Genomic DNA, 18,537 nt, shown 5'->3' with positions numbered 1-18,537 from the left:
ATGGATGGAGGGTTAGTTGGATACTGGTCTGGCTACCACCCGGAGAGGCCCATTCATGTCTGATGTAAAAAGGTGGAGGCTGTGGCCATAGTTGAAGCACTGGAGGCATGCAACCAAATGAAGTGCCAGAAATGCGAAGCGAAATTGCATAAACCTCTCGACCAAGCCAAACGTTCAAGTGGAAAGGGGAAAAAAAGGAGTGGAAAATGCGAAATATTTTTTACAGTCCTCCGATGACTGAGTTCATTAACATCCCAAACTTACAAAATAAAATGAGAGCGCAAAAAAACGAAAATGTGCACTTGCTTCGTCCTTCTCCACAAGTCAGGTTCTGCTGCTGCCCAATACCTATCAAACTGTGTGTGTGTGTGTGTGTATGTTTTTCTAGGGTGGACCGCAAGCGCATATCCCTGCAGGACTTGCTGCCATATCTACCCCAAGCTTTGCAAATCTAAATGACTTTATTACTTTTTTTCCTCATTTTTCTACACGACTCTGGTGCTCTCGACATTTTGCTCCCTCCACTCGGCATGTTCTTCTTCTTCCACGTCCACTTCCACTCCACTGCTACTTTCATTTGAAATTCCCGCAAGGATACAACAAAATGCGGCAGAAAATCAGCAGAGCCAGCAGTGGAAAAAAAACGCAGCAGCAGCTCGGATTGCAGCAATGCAAATAAAGGAGGCCCGGGACTGTAGGGGTTATATGGTTCTGATTCTATTTTTTCCAGCCCCCTTTCAAGTGCTCTACGGATTGTTGTTCAGGGGGGTTTTGGGGTGGTCCTAACCCTCGTGAATTCGCTTGAGTTGCTGTTTAAATGCTGTGCGCAAGTTGCACTGGCTTGCCGGCCCCCAACTGAAATTTAATTAGACAACAAAAGTCCAAGAGAGGGGGGTGAAAACTTTGAATGTACTGGCATGCAGGATATTTATTTTTGTGTGAAGAGCGAATATTGTATGAGCCGTGTGTTTCAAGGGTAATGCGGAGTGGGTAGCAGGACAAAATAAAAAAGGGGCAGAGACTTGAATACCCTAGAGAGCTTGCCATTTCCCAGAAAATCACTCCACTCTGCACTTAGGGTATACAATGAAAAGAACGAGAAGGCGGCAAATTCCAAGGAGCTCTCCGTCCATTTTCCCTTTTGTTGTGACTCATATACTGTGATGTCTCCCGCTTGGGGGCATCGCATTAATTGCATTGCATACTTTTTGGCGTTGGGCCAACGCTATCCCCATTGTTCCTGCAAGTGTGTGTTCTTTTTAACCCCTTTTTTCATTGTTATACATATATATTAATAATGAATTAAACTTGACTTTCGCTTCACTTGTCAGCCACAAAAGAAACGCTTTGTACGCTCAAATTAATAACGAATTTTATATGCTCTAAAACGTGCTCAATGTGCTATTAAATGATTTCAAAAAAAAAAAAAAAAGACGATTTTATGACTTAAGCAAAAAGATACTTTGGACCTTTGTTTATTTTAAATTAATTTACAAATCGATACATATTTCCGTATTTAATGGTTTTTTATTCAACTTTATTGTCTGTTATTGGTAATAAATATCTTATTTTCTATAAATCGTTATTAAAACTATAATTGTATATTCATCTTTAATTTTAGAAGAATTTATAAATTGGGTTCCTATATAAGTGTTTCATCCCCAACTAATTGATATCTAAAATTTTCTTTTTCGATATCGTAGCCCAAACACTTTAAGGATGTTAATAGGGGGACGCTTTTGTGGTTCTTTTCTAGTACTTTTAAGCATTCTTTAATGTTTTTGGCATTTGCCTTTTACGCAGGAACCTCCCATAATCCACCGGCCACCCCTCGCCTGATTTTCTGCTGCTGAAGCTGAAGTTTTTGCTTTTTTTGCCTGGCTTGAGGGTTTCATTTTGCCACAAACTTCAGTTCAATGACATTTCCTGTTCGCTGCTCGAGAACTGCCATAAAATGGAATTCCAGTTGCGGTGACAAACGAAAAATGACAACCAGCGAGCCAACGCAAAGCATACGCCCCGAAAAAAGAGCTCCCAAGGCAATTCCATTGGCCCGCAGATTTAACGGAGCAGTAGAATTTACAGTAGAGATTTCCGCTTGGCTCCGATCCTCTGGACCTGGACCTAATTAAAGCCGCAAAAACCCCGCATGATTTGGCCTGGAAAGGCTGAGATTGCCGGCTCATAGAACTGGAGATCAGCTGGCGGTCATAAAGTTTTATTGGCCATCGTCTGCTTCTCCCTGGTGACCATCTTTGGTCAGATGGAAATGCTGGCAATAAATAAATCGAAGCACTGCGAATTGAATCGAAACGGAGCCGTTGGAAAACACTAAACAAGGATTGCCCGTCGAACATTTTCATAAATCGCCGGGTATCAAACCTCTCTCTTTCTTTATGGCATTTTTGTGCAAAGTTTTCAACAATTTCAACTGTAAAAGATTGGCGGCAGGAGGAGGTCAAATGGTCAACAATGAGCACTAAATGCCAAACACCTTTAAGAGTCGCGAAAATCTTTTCTACCGGTTCCTCCTTCACTGACAGTTTGACAAACACAGCTAGGTTCTCCCAATGTACCTCAATCCCGAATCCCCTATGCCATAAAGCCCTTTCTCTCTGTCTGTCAGTCATTCTTTATTCGAGTGCTAAGCAACTGGAGCTTGACGTAGTCAAAAGTCAGGCATACTATTGGATTTTTCCTTCTCTAACATCGAAAATAAAGCTAGGATATCCATAGAGAAATATTTTTAAAAAGCTGCACATAAAAAAAGGCATGCAAAAATAACTATTTCAAAAGCTATTAAAACTGAATAGGTAACTACTAAATTCATAAATTTGCAAACAATTGAACTTTTAATTAAGAATTAAATGAAATTTCACATTAGGGGCACTTAATTATGAAATATATTGTTGTCAAGTGGATACATTGGTTTAATCAAATATTAAATCTTTCGCGGAGATACGAAAATCTTATATTTTCTGTGTAATCCAAATTCTCTTCAAGACTTCCACTAAACCACAATATTCTATGCACAGTTTGACTGACGTTTCGACCTGTCTTTGGGGGCGTGGCTGGGAAGTTTTTCGCCTCCGAGGCAGGCAAAAGTTGCCGAGAAGTTTTCTCTAATTTGCTGTGGTTAAACTTTTTAATTTAAATGACATGGACCATGTACAGAGAGAGAAATGGGGGCACAAGGGGGCGAACCGCACAAGGGGATGAGCTGGTTAAAAAGTGACGCCCACGACAAGAGACAGTTGATGGGCATTTGGGGCGTGGCCGGTACATGTTCATGTTGATTTTGGTGCCATGCCCCAAAAGATTTTCATTAGCCCAAGAACAACAGGAAGAGTGGAGAAGTGAAGGTGGGCCTATCATTTACCGTTTTCTCACAGTGTCCAGTGAAAAAGACCAAAACAAATCATAAATTTTGTGGGCCAATTGCTCTGGCCAATTATGCAGCAAACAAATGACCCATAATGAAGCGGAAAGCTCTATCTGCTGATGCTGCTGCTGCTGCTGCAGTTGCTGCTGTGGCAGTTGCTGTTGCAGCCATTGGCGCAACCTGGCAAAGCCAACATTTATCTTGCCTATACGAAACGGAGAAAAGTTTCAATTTTTGGGTGAGGGCAGAGTGGAAAAGGGAATACTCTTAAAGTAAGCTACAAGTTCTTAATAAAGAAACTTTATGATACTGATAATCTTAAAAAAAAATCTTTAATAATACATTTAAATACACTATAGATAGTTATCTATACTCTTATGAAACCATTTCGAAACTAGCTTGAGCAGGCCAATTAATGGCTGTTAATAAGGTAAATAAATATTTAAATAATTATTTTAGAGACCGAATTTTAATTAAAAGAAATGTTATTTGATATAGTTATAGTTAACAAATAACCTAAAGGCAGTTTATTTTACCTGAGGTTTATTTTTACAGAGTGCAAAAGGAAATACTCTTCTGTTAATCTAAAAACCAATAAATCAAATCCCCAATGAATAATTAAAATTAAAATTTCAAACTGGCTTAGAAAGCCAATTAAATTCTGACATTAAAGCATCAAGTAATCCTACCTAAATAATTATTCTTCAGGGTCGCTTTTGTATATTAACAAACCTTTTTTTTCCTCAAGGTTTTCGTAAAGTTCTCACATTTCCTGCAGTTAAAGTGCCTCTCAGATGATAGCTACCCCGTTTCAGTGACCGTTGCTATCCATTTCCGTGGCACAGACAATAAAGCCTTGGCGGGCAACAAATAAATTTCAGCCCCATGATGGCCAAGGCGGCTGCCAACTAAGTTGTTTTTATTTTTTTTTTTCTACAGCTCAAACCCAGCCTTAATTGCCATGTTGCGGCAACATGTTGCTGATCAATAAGAAACCCCACTCGACTCGAGACCCGGGACAGATGATAATGGCTATGCAGCAGTTGCAACGGCAGCGTGGAGCAAATTGACCATGTCCAAGTCCAAGTTGAAGTCCAAGACCAAGACCAAGTCCAAAGTCAAAGTCAAAGTCGAAGCCGAAATCCCGATGCTTTAGAGTCCCCATGATTAATGACAATAAATTTGAGTCTGTTTCGAGGGGAGGGATCTCCTCGGTTTTGGTGGATCATCAGCAGCAGCACAATACAATGGAAGGCTTGATTAGAACTGGCCAAGAGCTGAATCAGGAGCTGGGTCTCGTAAATTTTAAAAATATGGCTCGGCGGCTGTCATAAAAATGCAATGCAATGTTGCAATTTGTTGCTCTTTTTACCGCGCTGCATAAAATTATTTGTGACTATTGCACAGGAAAATATTATGAAATTTTATTAAAAATCATAATTTATAAAACATTCCATTTTAAACTAGCCAGCGAAGTTTAAATGTTTTAAATTATGAAATTATCTAATCATAATCTTTAAAATGCTTTCCAAGCAACAAACTTTTCTTTGACTTTACAAGGAATTTATGTTAATAGAAATAATTAACTTATCCAGGGAACTTAAGACCTAAAACTATTTTCTTTTAGTGTGCCTTTGATGCAGTTGCGCCTGCGCATTGTCTGACTTTGTGCCATCACTCAAAACGTCGCACGCTAATTGGACAGAGAAATTGCAGAGTTCAGAGCAGGGAAACACACTTGAGAAATAAAAAAAAACAGAAGTGCGGAGAATCTCCCTTTAAGAATTGCGACCCGGACATGATTTAGTAGACAAGACATTAGCTTTTTATTTATCTTACGCGCAGATTCGGTTTCGTTTAGTTCCTATTGGAATTCCCCTTGCTTATTACAGAAACCACAGCCAGCCAGCCTGAACCTGATGTGGAATTTGTTTTCAACTTCATTAAAAGTTGATTTAAATATTTCTCTAAACGTAATGTATTTTTCATTTTTAATAGCCGTTGCAATTTATTGTTATACTCATTTTAATTTTTTTTCTCGTACTTTCTTCATTTGTTTTGCGCTTTTACAGTTTTTAAGTTCTGCGCGTTTCGCTCGAAATGCTTATGATTATTATGCTCTTTAATTAAATTAGCCAATATTTTAATGGACCGGCATGAAACTATAACATGTGGGTAATAGTGGAAAAGTCTAGGAGCAATGTAATATAAAGGCGAAAATGTGTTGAGTTAGACTTTTGTGGAAAATCTATCTTTTTTAATGTGGTGATTTACGGCTTAGAATTTGTATTAAAAAATTTTACGAATTTTCTTTAGAGATGATCAATTAAGTATCCTTATATACATAACCACTACTTTTTTAATTGTTTATCTGAGTAGAAACCAAAAGATTGAACTTAATACAAATTAAAAAAAAAAAGTTTAAGTGAAATCAATATTAAGAAAGTTAAGTAACATTAAACTTTTTTTCGAAGTTTTTTAGCTGAATGTGTATGTCATGGTCATGCTTAGAGACTCTTGACAATAGTTGACTTTGTTTCTGTAGCTTACTTTTTATGTTGGTTGCTTGATTTTTATTTTGTTGCTGTTTTTGGCGCTGAGTTCGCTCTCTTTCTTTCCTAAGGACTGACAACAACACGAATGGAAAATTGTAAAATGTCGCCGTTGAAAAAGAGGGAAGAGAAATGGGATAGTAGCGAGTGTAAAGTCGATACGAATTTGGCGGGGTAAACAAGTTTACGGCCAGACACAAACAAAAACAGCAAAAAAAAAAAACCAGGGGTACACAGGAAAAATTGTAATACTTGAAATATGTTCAAAGAAAAGCTTTTAGCTGTACTTAACATATAGACAATGAGTTTCAATGGGTGATTAGAGTCAATACTTGAAAAATGGTTAATATTGTAAAAGTATTTTCGAGAAAAAGGTTTTTTGATTTCAACTGTTTATAAATCCAAAAAGGAAATTCTTCTTTAGTATTGGTCCTAACGGTTGATACAAATTTGTATTAGGAACTGACATAAATGTTTTATCTTGTCTTATGGAAATTTTTCCAGTGCACTGCAACAACAGCAGAGACAACAAGATGACGCCAAGAAATGCAGATGAAGCTGACAGCAGCCAAACGACGACGATGTCGGTGCAATGTTCAATGCATATGGGTTTCTGCTCCATTTCCACATGGACGCCACTGCATTCAGTGGCTTCCCCTTAGCGTACCATTCCGAATCCGAATCCCAATCCCGAAACCCCGAACCTCAAACCCCAACAAACCCATCCCCATCAATTGAGGAACATGCAAGTAAGCAGCAGCAGGACGACGCCGATCTTTGGCTGCATAATTGCCAGTCTAAATCAATGGGGCGCAAGTTGTTGCCGCTGTGTGCATGTTGCTGTTGTTGTTGTTGTTGTCGGCGTTGCACCCATACATGACTCGGTCGGACTTCATTGTCAACGCCGTTTGCCATTGCCGTTTGCCGTCTCCATCGTCTCCATCGTCGGCATCTCCCCATCCCCATCCACATTCACATCCAGAAACCAACTCCATCTCCATCGCCATCGCCATCTCCATCTCCATGTCCCAAGTCTTATGTCCATGTCCGTCGCGGTCGTCGTCAATATTTGCCATGATCTTATCGTCAAGCGGAGTCATGTCGCTGCCATGGCTCTACTGCCGCTGCCCACGGCTACCCCCTTGAAAGCCCCCCTTTGCCACACCCCTGAGCAACAGCAGCAGTACTCACTTGGGTGCAATTATTTTTTAGATACACTCACCAAAGGAGATCCCTTGCCTGCAATGATTCAACTAACTGACAAGTTTATTATTAACTTTTTATTAATTTTAAGTAAACCTTTATACTTATTATACTGCTACAACAGACAACAACCTATTTTGAAGTCTGATGTATTGGTGTTTAAAAATTTAAATTTATGAAGACTATTATGACTATTTAAAAGTAAATATTTTAAATCTAAGGTGTTTTTTGCTTATAAGTAAACGTTTTATTTAAAAACCTTTGTTGTAATAAAAATAATTGTCCAATCTTAACAGTAAAAAAAAACTTGAAGATTTTAGATTTTATTTTTTAATTATAAATGCATCAAATACTAAACTTATAAAATTTTAAAGGGTTATTAAAGATGAATTACAGTATTTTACTACCTTTTAGATCTAGGGAAGGGTTTTTTAGATATACTGATCCAACGTCAGTGTATTTAAACTCTTTAATTTATACTGATCTCCTTCGATCTTCCCCTGGCTCCGCTGCACATCATCTTTGGTGCTGAGTTATGGCAAAAGACCTTGGACTTAAGCACTAGCGACGTCGATATTTCGTCGGCTCCCCTGATGCCGGTTACCTCTTCCCTGTCAGCTGGAAAGCAACCAAACGGTGCCGTCTCGCACCCGCACTCGTAACCAAGATGACTCCGCCAAAAGTTGCACCCCGGCCACCCCTCCTGCTCCGCCTCTGCCAATAGTGCAATTTGTCATTGCACCGTCAGCGACGACGCGTGCGCCAGCATGGAGACTCGAGTCACTGAGCTGCCGGCTGCTCCTCAGCCACTCTGCTTTAAGGCACTTAAAAAAAAAAAATAAGTTTTAAAGCAGAAATAACCATGAAATCGCATCCTAAATTTCAACACAAAATAATTAATTTACTGGTGATTGACACCAGCTACTCTTTTTTTCAATTTTAGCCTATTTACTCTGGGTTTAAGATTAAGAATCATTAAAAATTTTAAGTGGTATGCTAAATAATGAAAACACGGTATTACTATATCACTTCCTTTATAAAAAAGTTTGAATTAAATGTCTTCTTTAATTTTAGCTTAATTTTTTTATATCGGATAACTTGTCACCAAAACTGTATTTAGAGGTGCAAGTTAAATTAACTAAATATAACAAAAGGTCGTAACGTAAAACTCATTGTTTTTTTTTAAGCCCTATAACATTTTCAAGTTTTCATAACCTTTTAGTTCTACTAGAGGTGTTTTAAAAGATCAGGAAAACAAATGAAACATTTAAAAGAAAAATAATTTTAGAAAAATAAAATAAAGTAAAGGATTTTATGTTTCCTTTTTTTCGCACAGTGCTGTCTTGAGCTCCTTGGCCTCGTCATCTATCGCTGGCTGCCATCTGCTTACAGTTAAAGCGACTGTCGGTCGCCGAGCATCTAGCACCGAGCACCGAGCATCTCCTGCTGCGTTTTTGGTTTCGGTGGTGCTGCTCCACCAGTTGGTGGTGCTATTGCTATTGCTAGTCGGATGGGGCTAAGGCTGAGGCTGCGGCTGAAGATGGCGCTCCTTCGCGACGACTTCTTTATGGCTCTTGATTTTTATGATTTTGCTGTTTAATGGTTCATTTGTGGGCCTCCGCTGCGAGTGCGAGTCTGTGTCTAGCTTCCAGTTTTCTTATCGCTGCGTCTATATCTTTTTAGTTTTTTCAATATGTGTCTTATTTTATTTTATGTATATATATATTTTTTTTTGTGTAGTTTGCCATCGTCGCCAGTTTTGGGGACATGTCTGCCGGCTTAATCTCTCTCCTTGGTGTGCTATTTTTTTCAATTTTTGTATCTATTTCTTGGTAGCCTTTTTTCGGGGCCAACTTGTTAACCCAATCGCAGATTAAGGCCGGAATTTTGGTCAACAAAAAAGTTAGCTTGATTGAAAATGAATGCTGCATACTTTGAGGCTACCTTAAAGGGAAGGAGAAAACCAAAACTGGTTGTTAACATCAAACATTTAATGGTAGCCTCTAGATCTCCCCTAAAATGCTGAAACCCAATGCCATGATTATGCTAATGAGCCGTTGTTGACACGCTCACTGATCTCCGGATCTCTTGAATCTTCAGATCTCCATCATCATTAGCCCACCTTTCGGTTTACCATTTACCAACTCAGCGGCAAATCTCCAAGAGGAGGAGACTTCCTACAGACTCGTTTCGATCATGGCCATCGTTTGCTTGGGCCATTTGTTTAACTGCCGCTGTGACACCTCCTCTGCGTTGCAATCGAGGATGGGACGTGGATAGTTGGCCATGAAAACTGACGATGACGATGGCGAAGGCGCTGGCGATGGCTATGGCAATGGCAATGGGTAATGGATAATGGCGCCGCCTCCATTCAAAAATCACTTTATGGCTGCTGCGACTGCAGCTGAGGTTGCGTTGTCCATAATTGGACGCAGTGCCAATCATTTTAACAGCTACACAAACACGCAAACCGCCAAACCGGCTGCGATTGCTCCTCTTCGTTTTCCCCCACTCGATTCACTTCTTTCCTTAACCATGCTGATAATGCAAATATGAACGAAAAGTGCGCTTTCGACATTTAAACACCTCTTATTTAAGGTTTTTTCAGTTGTTACTGTTTCCAAACCACTTTTATATAATAAAAACATTATTAATTGAAATCACTAAGCTTGATTATTGGGTAAAATAAGCGGCTTAAATAATTTTATGTTGCTTAAAGTTCTTGAAATAGTTTGTCATAATAATAATTTACAAATATATATATTAGGGATGTTCTTTTCGATCCTTATTCAAATTAAACCTCTAGAAAATTCCCCAAAAGACCTCTTATGTCTGTGTTCTCATTTGTTACTTTTTCCAAACCACTTTTCATATAATTAAAATAGATGTGTATTTATGATCACGATAAGGATAAAAAAATGTATTATTTAGAGTGGTTTAAATAACATAAAGTAGCTTGAAATTCTTCGACTTGTTGAAACAGTTAAGACTCAAAAATATACAAAGGATATTTCGATGCTGACAAAATTGGCCCTAAAATACAGAAACCCAGAACAGAAAACTAGAACAGGGTATAATGAGTGGTAGTATGTGGAATGAGACAACTGCTGGCAACCACTTCAAAGCGGTCTGCAGTTACAGGACCAGGAGGAAGCCACTGTCTATTCATTTTAGTGCCAATCTCTTTCCCCACCGGCGAATTCTGGTTTGGTCTCAATGACAATTGGCGCCATAGCCGCGGGGTGCGTTTGGGGCCTGGTGTCTGGCTTTCGAGGATCGTTCCTTGCGTAGTTGGGTTGTTTGTTTATAATTAGCCCACTCGCTCGCCACCGACTGCCATTCAAATTGATGATGGCTACTGGTTTTGCTTGGCTTCCATTGCTATTTTTATGCTCGATCAATTTTCTAACAACCTTCGAGCCTCCACAGCGAAAAACAATTATCAAAATTAATAGGCAAATTCTCTATCTTTGGTATAGAAAATACTTTCAAAAGTTGGACATGTAGATGAATATCATTCGTTTGGTACTTATTAAATCTGGTTAAGTGACTGTAAAATTTTTGTATAAGTTTCTCTTTTGAAATGAACCCATTATATAATAAATAAATAAACTTAAGTAAACAATAAACTTATTATTATTTATTGATTGTCATAAAGATCATATTATATTTTATTGACTCTCATAAAGCATGCACTCGGTGCACCAGAGAAAGCATTTTCTGTAGCTGTAATTAGCATATAAAAGACAACATATGGTCGGTTGAAAATTATATTTTTCTTGTTGTGTATATCTTGTATGATCGGTCAAATTTCTAACAACTATACAATTTTTCTTTCATCTTTTTGCAGGCGGAAATGCTCATGGACGATGGTCTTCTTGGAGCGGGGCATGTTCTTGGATTGGCGGGACATCCGCATGGACTGGTGGGCGCCCTGGCCCCGCCCCCGCCTCCGCCGATGAAGCAGTCCCAAATGGACATTCCCAGTGGCAAGAAGCAGCAGCAGCAGCAGCAGCTAAAGGGGTCGTCGACGGCGGCCACGCCCGCGCTGGAGTATCAGTATCAGATTATGTATGCGCACTGTGTGCAGCAGCAGCAGCAGAGGGAGCGAGAAAGGGAAAGGGAGCGAGAGCACCTGCACCCTCTACCCCTGCCTCTGCCCTTGTCCCACCAGCATCGAGCCGTTCTGGTGGCCTCCGCCCCTCACCCACATGGACCGCACCACCACCCACCACCCGCGCTGAACTCGTCGTCGGCCTTCCGCCCTTGGGGACCCACCACCACCAAGGCTTTCCTGCATGCCTACAATGCCACGCTGTCTGCTCTACCCTACGCCTGCCAGGAACCCCCAGAGCTCCAGAATCCGGAGCGAGTGGTGCGGAGTACGGACAAGAGGTATGCGGAGAGGACCTACCAACCTAATGTGGCCTTGGCACCGCGCAAGAGCATACTTTGCAAGGAGCGGGACAAGGAGCGCGAGGTGATGGAGCGGCACAAGTTGCGGGAGAAGGAGCGAGCGGACCAGCAGGTGGTGCACATCAAGCAGGAACGATCGCAGACACCCACGCTCACACCCACGCACACACCCACAACATCGCCGGCCGAGGATGTGGCAGCACCGCTGGAGGTCGTCGAACCACCACACACCTCCTCGAGTGGCAGCAATTCACCACTACTCGCCCACCTGCCACTAACCGCCGCCGCCGCCGCCGCAGCAGCAGCAGCACCACCACCACCACCAGTCTGCGCCACAGCACCACCCAATGGAACAGCCGGTGCACCGGCGACAACCACTAACCTTCGGAACATGCGCAGTCCCGAGGAGTTTTCAGCGGGTGGCAGCAATGAGATTACCTCCTCCACCTCACCGCACCACCAGGTGGTGCAGCAATCGGCTGGAGCCCACCATCAAGCACCACCGTCGCAGCACATCATAGCCACCGTTAATCAGCATGCCAAACTTTTGCCCAGCTCCAGTTCCCTGCCCAATGGCAATGGCAGCAGTTCGTCGCTGGCAGCCACAAACAATGAACCGAGTCGGATTCGGATCAACAAGAACCTGATGATGACCCATCAGTTGCCAGTGGGCATCGGCATGGCCCCACATCACCATCACCATAGCCACCATAGCCACCAGCACCAGCACCACCATCCAACGCACATGCATCACTACAGCCATGGGTACTACAAGCCCAGTCAGGCCACCTCACCCACCCAGTCCTCCAGTGCCGGGCTGAACCTGAGCACACATTCGTCGAATGTGGTCAGTTCGCACCACCATCAGAAGTCGCAGCATAGCAGTTCAGCCGGAGCAGGCCTGCCGAATGGCAAGCCCCATCTGGGCAGTGAGTTTGAGTTGTCCACGGACACCGATGACACGGACAGTCTGAATGGTGAGCCCGATTCGAGTGCCATGCTACCGCCCTGGGAACAGGCAGTGGAGTCTCTGAGGGAAACTCGACCCAGGGATCGGGAGCGGGTGCTGCAAATGCTGCAGCGGTTGCTGCAGGAGAATCAACAGTATCGATACAACAACATCCAATTGAGTGAGCTGCTCCACAAGCAAGATGCCCACATAGCCGATCTTACGGAGCAACTGCAACGGTATCGCCGACAATTCGAGGAGCAGGACTGCAAAGTGGATCTGCGCAAGATGCCATTCAAGCAACAAACTCGACTGGCTGAGGGGAGTCGCGGGGAGCCAGAGGAGGAGATGGAGGAGGAGCTAGAGGAGGACCTGGAGGAGGAGGAAATGGAGGACAGAGCTAATAACAATAATCAGCAGGAGCTATCGCCACTGATAAAGCCCCCGACAAATGGCCTGCGACGAAGTGCCACGCCCCTCAACTGTTGTGGCAGTGAGGGCGATGAGTTCGAGAAGCGAGATGAGCCGGAAAACAAAAGAATGAAGCTGCAGGAAGAGGAGAAAATTCAGGAGGAAAGTCCCTCAAACAATTCAGAGCCAGAGGATTTGCAGAAAGACCAAGAAAATGGCGAGAAATCCCCTCCAAATGATAGTCTTAAAAGTCCCCAGCCCAGTCAAATCTCCAGCGACGAGGAAATGGAGGAAGATGACGATGAAGACGACGACGACGATGGGGAGGATGGGGATGAGGATGAGGATGAAGTGGTTCAGATACAAGCTCCCCACAGTAGTGCACTGGCCACGCCCCCCACGGCAACAACGCCCCTTTCACCGGACTCCGCGGCAACTGCCGGCCAATTGTTCGATAGCAGCAATAGCAGCGATGAGTCATCGATGAAGAAGGCCCAAATGTCCGCCTGCCATGCACTGGAAAAAATCAGCAGTAATGTTGCCAGTGAGGAGAACAACCAAAGGCTTGAAGAGGAGAGTCAGGAGGAGGAGGAAGCGGAGGCGGAAGAAGAGGATCCAGATGAAGAGGACTCCGATGACGATGAGATGCCATTGCAGCAGCGACAGCAGCAGCAACGCCAGCGTGTGGCTCCCCAGACAATGGTCAGTGGATCAGCCCCCGCACCACCGGCCCCACCACATCCACATCCCCCAATGGCCACCAAGGCCAGCAAGAAGCAAACGCCACCAGCACCACCACCCACAACAACCACATCAGCCACAGCATCAGCATCGACAACGAACTGCGAGTTACAAATCAAAAAGGAAATAGCCTAGAGATAAATAAATACCCCAGAAACCTCTCAGAGAAAAGCTCTTTCACACACACACACACACACACACACACACACACACACACACACACACACACACACACACACACACACACACACACACACACACACACACACGAAAAAACAATTAAATCTTAGTTAAGATCCCCATTTTATTTGGAGAACAGAGTGCAGCCCAAATTCAAGCACAAAGTAGTAACGCACATATTGTCCACTTAGGAGCAGTGTTAATTATAAAGAAAGCAAATCTTTTGCAAATAGGGGGAATAAAGTATGGCTCGACATTTTTAGGTAATGGTTTTCAAAATATCTGCATTGAAAAACTGGCTTTTTAATTGTTACTCGTTTTATATCAGGGGACTACGATTTGGATTTTAATTACCTTTAGATATTTTGTGAGTCAAAATTTGTAAAAGCCTTTTTTTAAATGAACAGAAATTTGTGAAATCTATGCCGAAATAGAAACAAGGAATTCCTTAATTTTCAACACATAACATTTCCCCTAAAACAAAAAACCAATTAAAATTTTTAAATGTTTTTCAAATCGCTTTTACATAGCTTGAATTGATCTCACTTATATGAACAAAAAGGACAAAAGCAAACTTATTTAGGCTTACCCAATTCGAAAATCTTTCAGCGTTGCTTGCAGAAATTATAAATGAAACCAAAGCTTTAAAAAAAATTTTATTTTTGTATATTGTTCAACGACCAATTTGTGCGTAAGTATTACACTTACAGCTAAACCTAAATAAGTTATTATTTTTTAATAACTTGTAAGCTCTGCAAGACATTTAAACCCAAAATAATATTCAAATCGAGGCTTTTAAAGCGAAATTTAGAAAAGTTTTTTCTTTGGTCAGACAGGCAGCTGGTTCTTATGAAGCAGGAGAATATACCCTGCAAACCAATGTAATTACATTAAGTTGGACCCTAACTTTAAGTTGAACAGACAATTTGATAGAGCAAAGAGAGAGGGCACACAAAATGAACCCACCACAGATAACAACAGCAAAATTAATGCTAAACAATTCTAACATAATAATTATTAAAAAAACAAAAACAAATATTTATGATTAAGATGTTGCCGCGTTAAATTATACAATACAAATATGAGTAATATTCTACGATATATGATAGATAATGAGCAGCATGTGCGAGAGTATGAATTAATGCTAAGCCTTCACGAAAAGCATAAGCATATATACATAACATAAATAAAGATTAATATTTATTGTAGCTGCTAGATCTAATTCGAGCAATTCTCTTATCTGTACAATTATAGTCTTCTGTTCTTCTTCACCTTGTAAGCTTTGCTCTGTAGGCATTTAGTTTCGTAGATCGTAACACATTTGCTAACTAGTTAGTAAGGCTTTTCTATGGCTCAGTTCTTTGTCTATTGTGAATGGCATCGAATGGTCATCAGTTTTTTGTAAATATTATTTTCCCCTCGACAAGATTAGAGTACAACGGATTTAAGTTGCCAACACTTTGTGAGAAACATATGTATATGCTAGATAACTTCTGGATGATAACCAACTAAAAACAAACCCAAGCCAAGAGCCAAGCGAAAAGAGCGCAGAGATTTCAAAAATCTATAAACTTTTGTTATAAAAACATATTTCATAAATTATTTATGCCTGTGTGTGTTTGTACTTTTTAAAAGAAAACATTTCGTTCTGTATTTAAGAATACAAGTTCTAAGCTAAATTAAAACAAAAATAAAACAAATGCAAACATTTAAACAAATTCAATCCAAAATTTGTCTAGATCATAAGCTAAAATTTTGTAAAATTGTATAAATTTAAACAATCGATACCACGAAACATTTAAATCGTAAATAAAACTTTTATGAACCATTGAAATTGAGATATGAAACATGAAAAAATCCATTGTTATGCATATTTAAAGAAGTTACATAAAACATATGCATCAAAAAACACAAAAAACAAATTACGATTGCTATGCAAAAAAAAAAAAAACAAAAATATACAAATTATTGTAAATTAATTCTCTCCAATTTTGTGTTTCATTTGCCAGACCAGAAACAGTACGATAATAAACGAATTACATTACATAAATTATAGAACACAGCAAAACAGAACGATACCGAGTAAATAGGGACGAAACATGGTTAATCAAAAACGTCAAAACGGTTTTCAGCAAATTTCGTGTATTTATGGCCAAATTTTACAAAACGATGAAAATAGTTGAGCATACAGAGACGAGAAAAACCCAAACATTTTTTGTATAATTTTTGCTAACAACCCAAAGAGATAAACAACAAAACAAACAATCATTTTTATAATTAAACGATTAAAATATATTGACAAATTTTACATAACCCGAGTGTTTATATATGACATATTATATATTTAAATTTAAATACGAGATAGAACGATGCCCAGCAAAACATAAGCATCTTTGCCCGCTTAATAAATCGACTTGATATTGTTAAAACTTTAACGTGCAAAGGCTAAGCAACCAGAAGAACAAGAAATCACAAAATAATGGCATAAGTTATATATTAATTAATTAAGCATGCAGCAACAAATCCGCGTCTTGTCAAAATACAACATATACATAATTATATGTCTGACGATTCAGAATGCAGAAATAAAATGTACAAATTGTGGAGCAAATAAACAATAGAAAATATAGTGAGAATTCGGGGAGGAGTATGAACGAAAACATCAAATGAAATGCACCACATGCAAAAAAAGTTTAATCAAATTAAACAGTTAATAAAAAAACAAATTTGACTTCAACGTTTCATATTTAAGTAGTGCAGAAACAAATAAATACAAAGGAAAAACAAAAATAAATTATTACACATGTAATGAAAACAAAAACAACAAATATAAAAGCGATAAATATTATGCAAAATAGATCAACGTGATTTTAATTTGCCAGGGGAAAGCTACGGGAAGTTTTTATTAGTAAACAGAGTACAATTCAACTTCAGGAAAACGTACAAATTTTATTTTATAAAACTTACTTTATTTGTGTCATGCACTCTATTGTTTTTTTTTTCAGAATCTCCTTAAAACTTTTTAAAATCGGAAGGGGTTGAAGAAAAAATATTTTATTTTGTATTACCAAGCTGTGATCCCGAAGCTGCTTCCTACAAAAAAATAAATCTGTGTTGGAAATATATTAAAAAATTTGTATAGACTATTTCATGCCAAAAATTTAGTTTTATTAGAAGAGTTCTAAAAATCTTTTAAATTTGAAATAACTATCTAAAAATTTAAGCCATGTAAACAAATAAGTTTTCAACTACCAATTTAGTTTTTATTTTGCTTAAATTTTTAAAGTGTTTAAATTAAATTATCGACAGCTTGATTGGCCACTTCCACTGTTTTTCGAATTGGCCATTTCAGACTTTATACCCACGTAGATATCATGTAGAAGTAATGATTTGGTAAGTTAACGCTAGATGTCGCCCGTATTCTACATGATGTGGTCTATTTCCTAAAAGTATACAATTATGACTCGAATATATAATATGATGTTTATTTTATATCTTTAGAAACAATAAATTCAAAAGCGGTTAATTTAAATATATTTTTTTCTTTGGACAACAAATAAGATTTTAAATTTTCTGATATTTTTGACTTAATAAATTTATTCATCCGCCTGGCAAATAAAATTGTGAAATGCGGTACAACCGTCCACCCACATCCCACCATTATGCATGGTTACGCAACGCTGATCTGGGTGTGCGTAATTGGGCTCACCAGGTTTCCACTTCAAGAAGGGAGCGTTCTTTCCGGAGGACTCAGAAATGAACACGCCCTTTTTAGCCAGATCGTTAATGCCCAGCATATAGCTTATATTTGGAAGAAGTTTTCCACTGATTGCGTTAAATTCCCTCTCATTTTGGATAGTGGCCAACTGGCCACCCATCTGGTTGCAGGTGGTTATAGCACTGGTCCAGTTCTGTTTTTGATTATCTTCGATGTAAAAATATCGGGATCCGATTTGTTCGAACTTGGAAGGTATGGTCTTTCTCGTATTCAGTTTCAATGTTTCCAGAGACATCTTTATGCTGGTCAGAGTTTCCTGGATGGCCGATAATTTACCCTCCATCTTCATTTGTCTAGCTTGTAGTTGAACCTCCATCTTCTCCCGTGAAACTTGAAAGCCCTCCGAAATGATCTTCTTCCAAGATTCCTTCAGTGATGTTTCCTGGTTTTCAATCTGAATCTTTATTGCTGTCTGTTGGCCCTCGATTCTTTCCAATTTAGCCTGCGTCTCGTTTAGTTTGACATTATCGCAGGTTTTCCACTGGTCCTGGTGCTTGGCAATGTGATCAATCAAGGGCATCAGGGCGGTGAGGCAAAACTCCCCGCATTGATTCGGAGGGTCCTGCAATAGGCATATGTTACGGCCACTTTCCTTCGATATTGCCAGTGATACGTTCAGGACCATGACCACAAGCACATAGAAAAAAACATTTGTCGACTTGGACATGTTGACAGAGTTAAACCACTGGAGACGAAAGCTTAAATTGCACTGACTGCACGATTGAGCCTTTAAACGAGTCATAAATTTATATTGATAAGAACGACTATATATTTATACAAATATATGACTATATGTGGGATTTATATATGAGTGATAAAATCGCTACAGGCGACTGAAAAGCATTTTCAGGGTCGCGAATTGCACAATGGGAACTGAAAAGAAACATTCTAAAGCGATAATTTGTATATAAATAAGTCTTATTCA

At 39.8% G+C, this 18,537-nt stretch overlaps 2 protein-coding genes across 2 annotated transcripts in view; one reads left to right on the top strand and one right to left on the bottom strand.

The window, feature by feature from the left end:
• The window catches only part of LOC108138105, a 94,268-nt gene extending 77,703 nt beyond the window's left edge, over window positions 1–16,565 (top strand). Inside the window, exon 2 of the mRNA XM_017260102.2 lies at window positions 10,988–16,565. Within this exon, the coding sequence (XP_017115591.1) occupies window positions 10,988–13,789 (2,802 nt within the window). The 3' untranslated portion in view covers window positions 13,790–16,565. The remainder of the gene's footprint in view (window positions 1–10,987) is intronic.
• A 726-nt stretch (window positions 16,566–17,291) lies between these two features.
• On the bottom strand, window positions 17,292–18,331 carry LOC108138106 (accessory gland protein Acp29AB). Its single transcript, XM_017260103.2, has one exon. It carries the CDS (start codon window positions 18,277–18,279, stop codon window positions 17,431–17,433), a length of 849 nt encoding a protein of 282 aa, XP_017115592.1. The 5' UTR covers window positions 18,280–18,331; the 3' UTR covers window positions 17,292–17,430.
• Between the last annotated feature and the right edge of the window lie 206 nt (window positions 18,332–18,537).

The sequence above is a fragment of the Drosophila elegans genome, unplaced genomic scaffold (assembly GCF_018152505.1).
Source record: "Drosophila elegans isolate 14027-0461.03 unplaced genomic scaffold, ASM1815250v1 contig_814, whole genome shotgun sequence".
Classification (NCBI taxonomy): domain Eukaryota; kingdom Metazoa; phylum Arthropoda; class Insecta; order Diptera; family Drosophilidae; genus Drosophila; species Drosophila elegans.
Note: the sequence above shows the minus strand (reverse complement) of the source record. Positions and strands in the feature narration are given on the sequence as shown.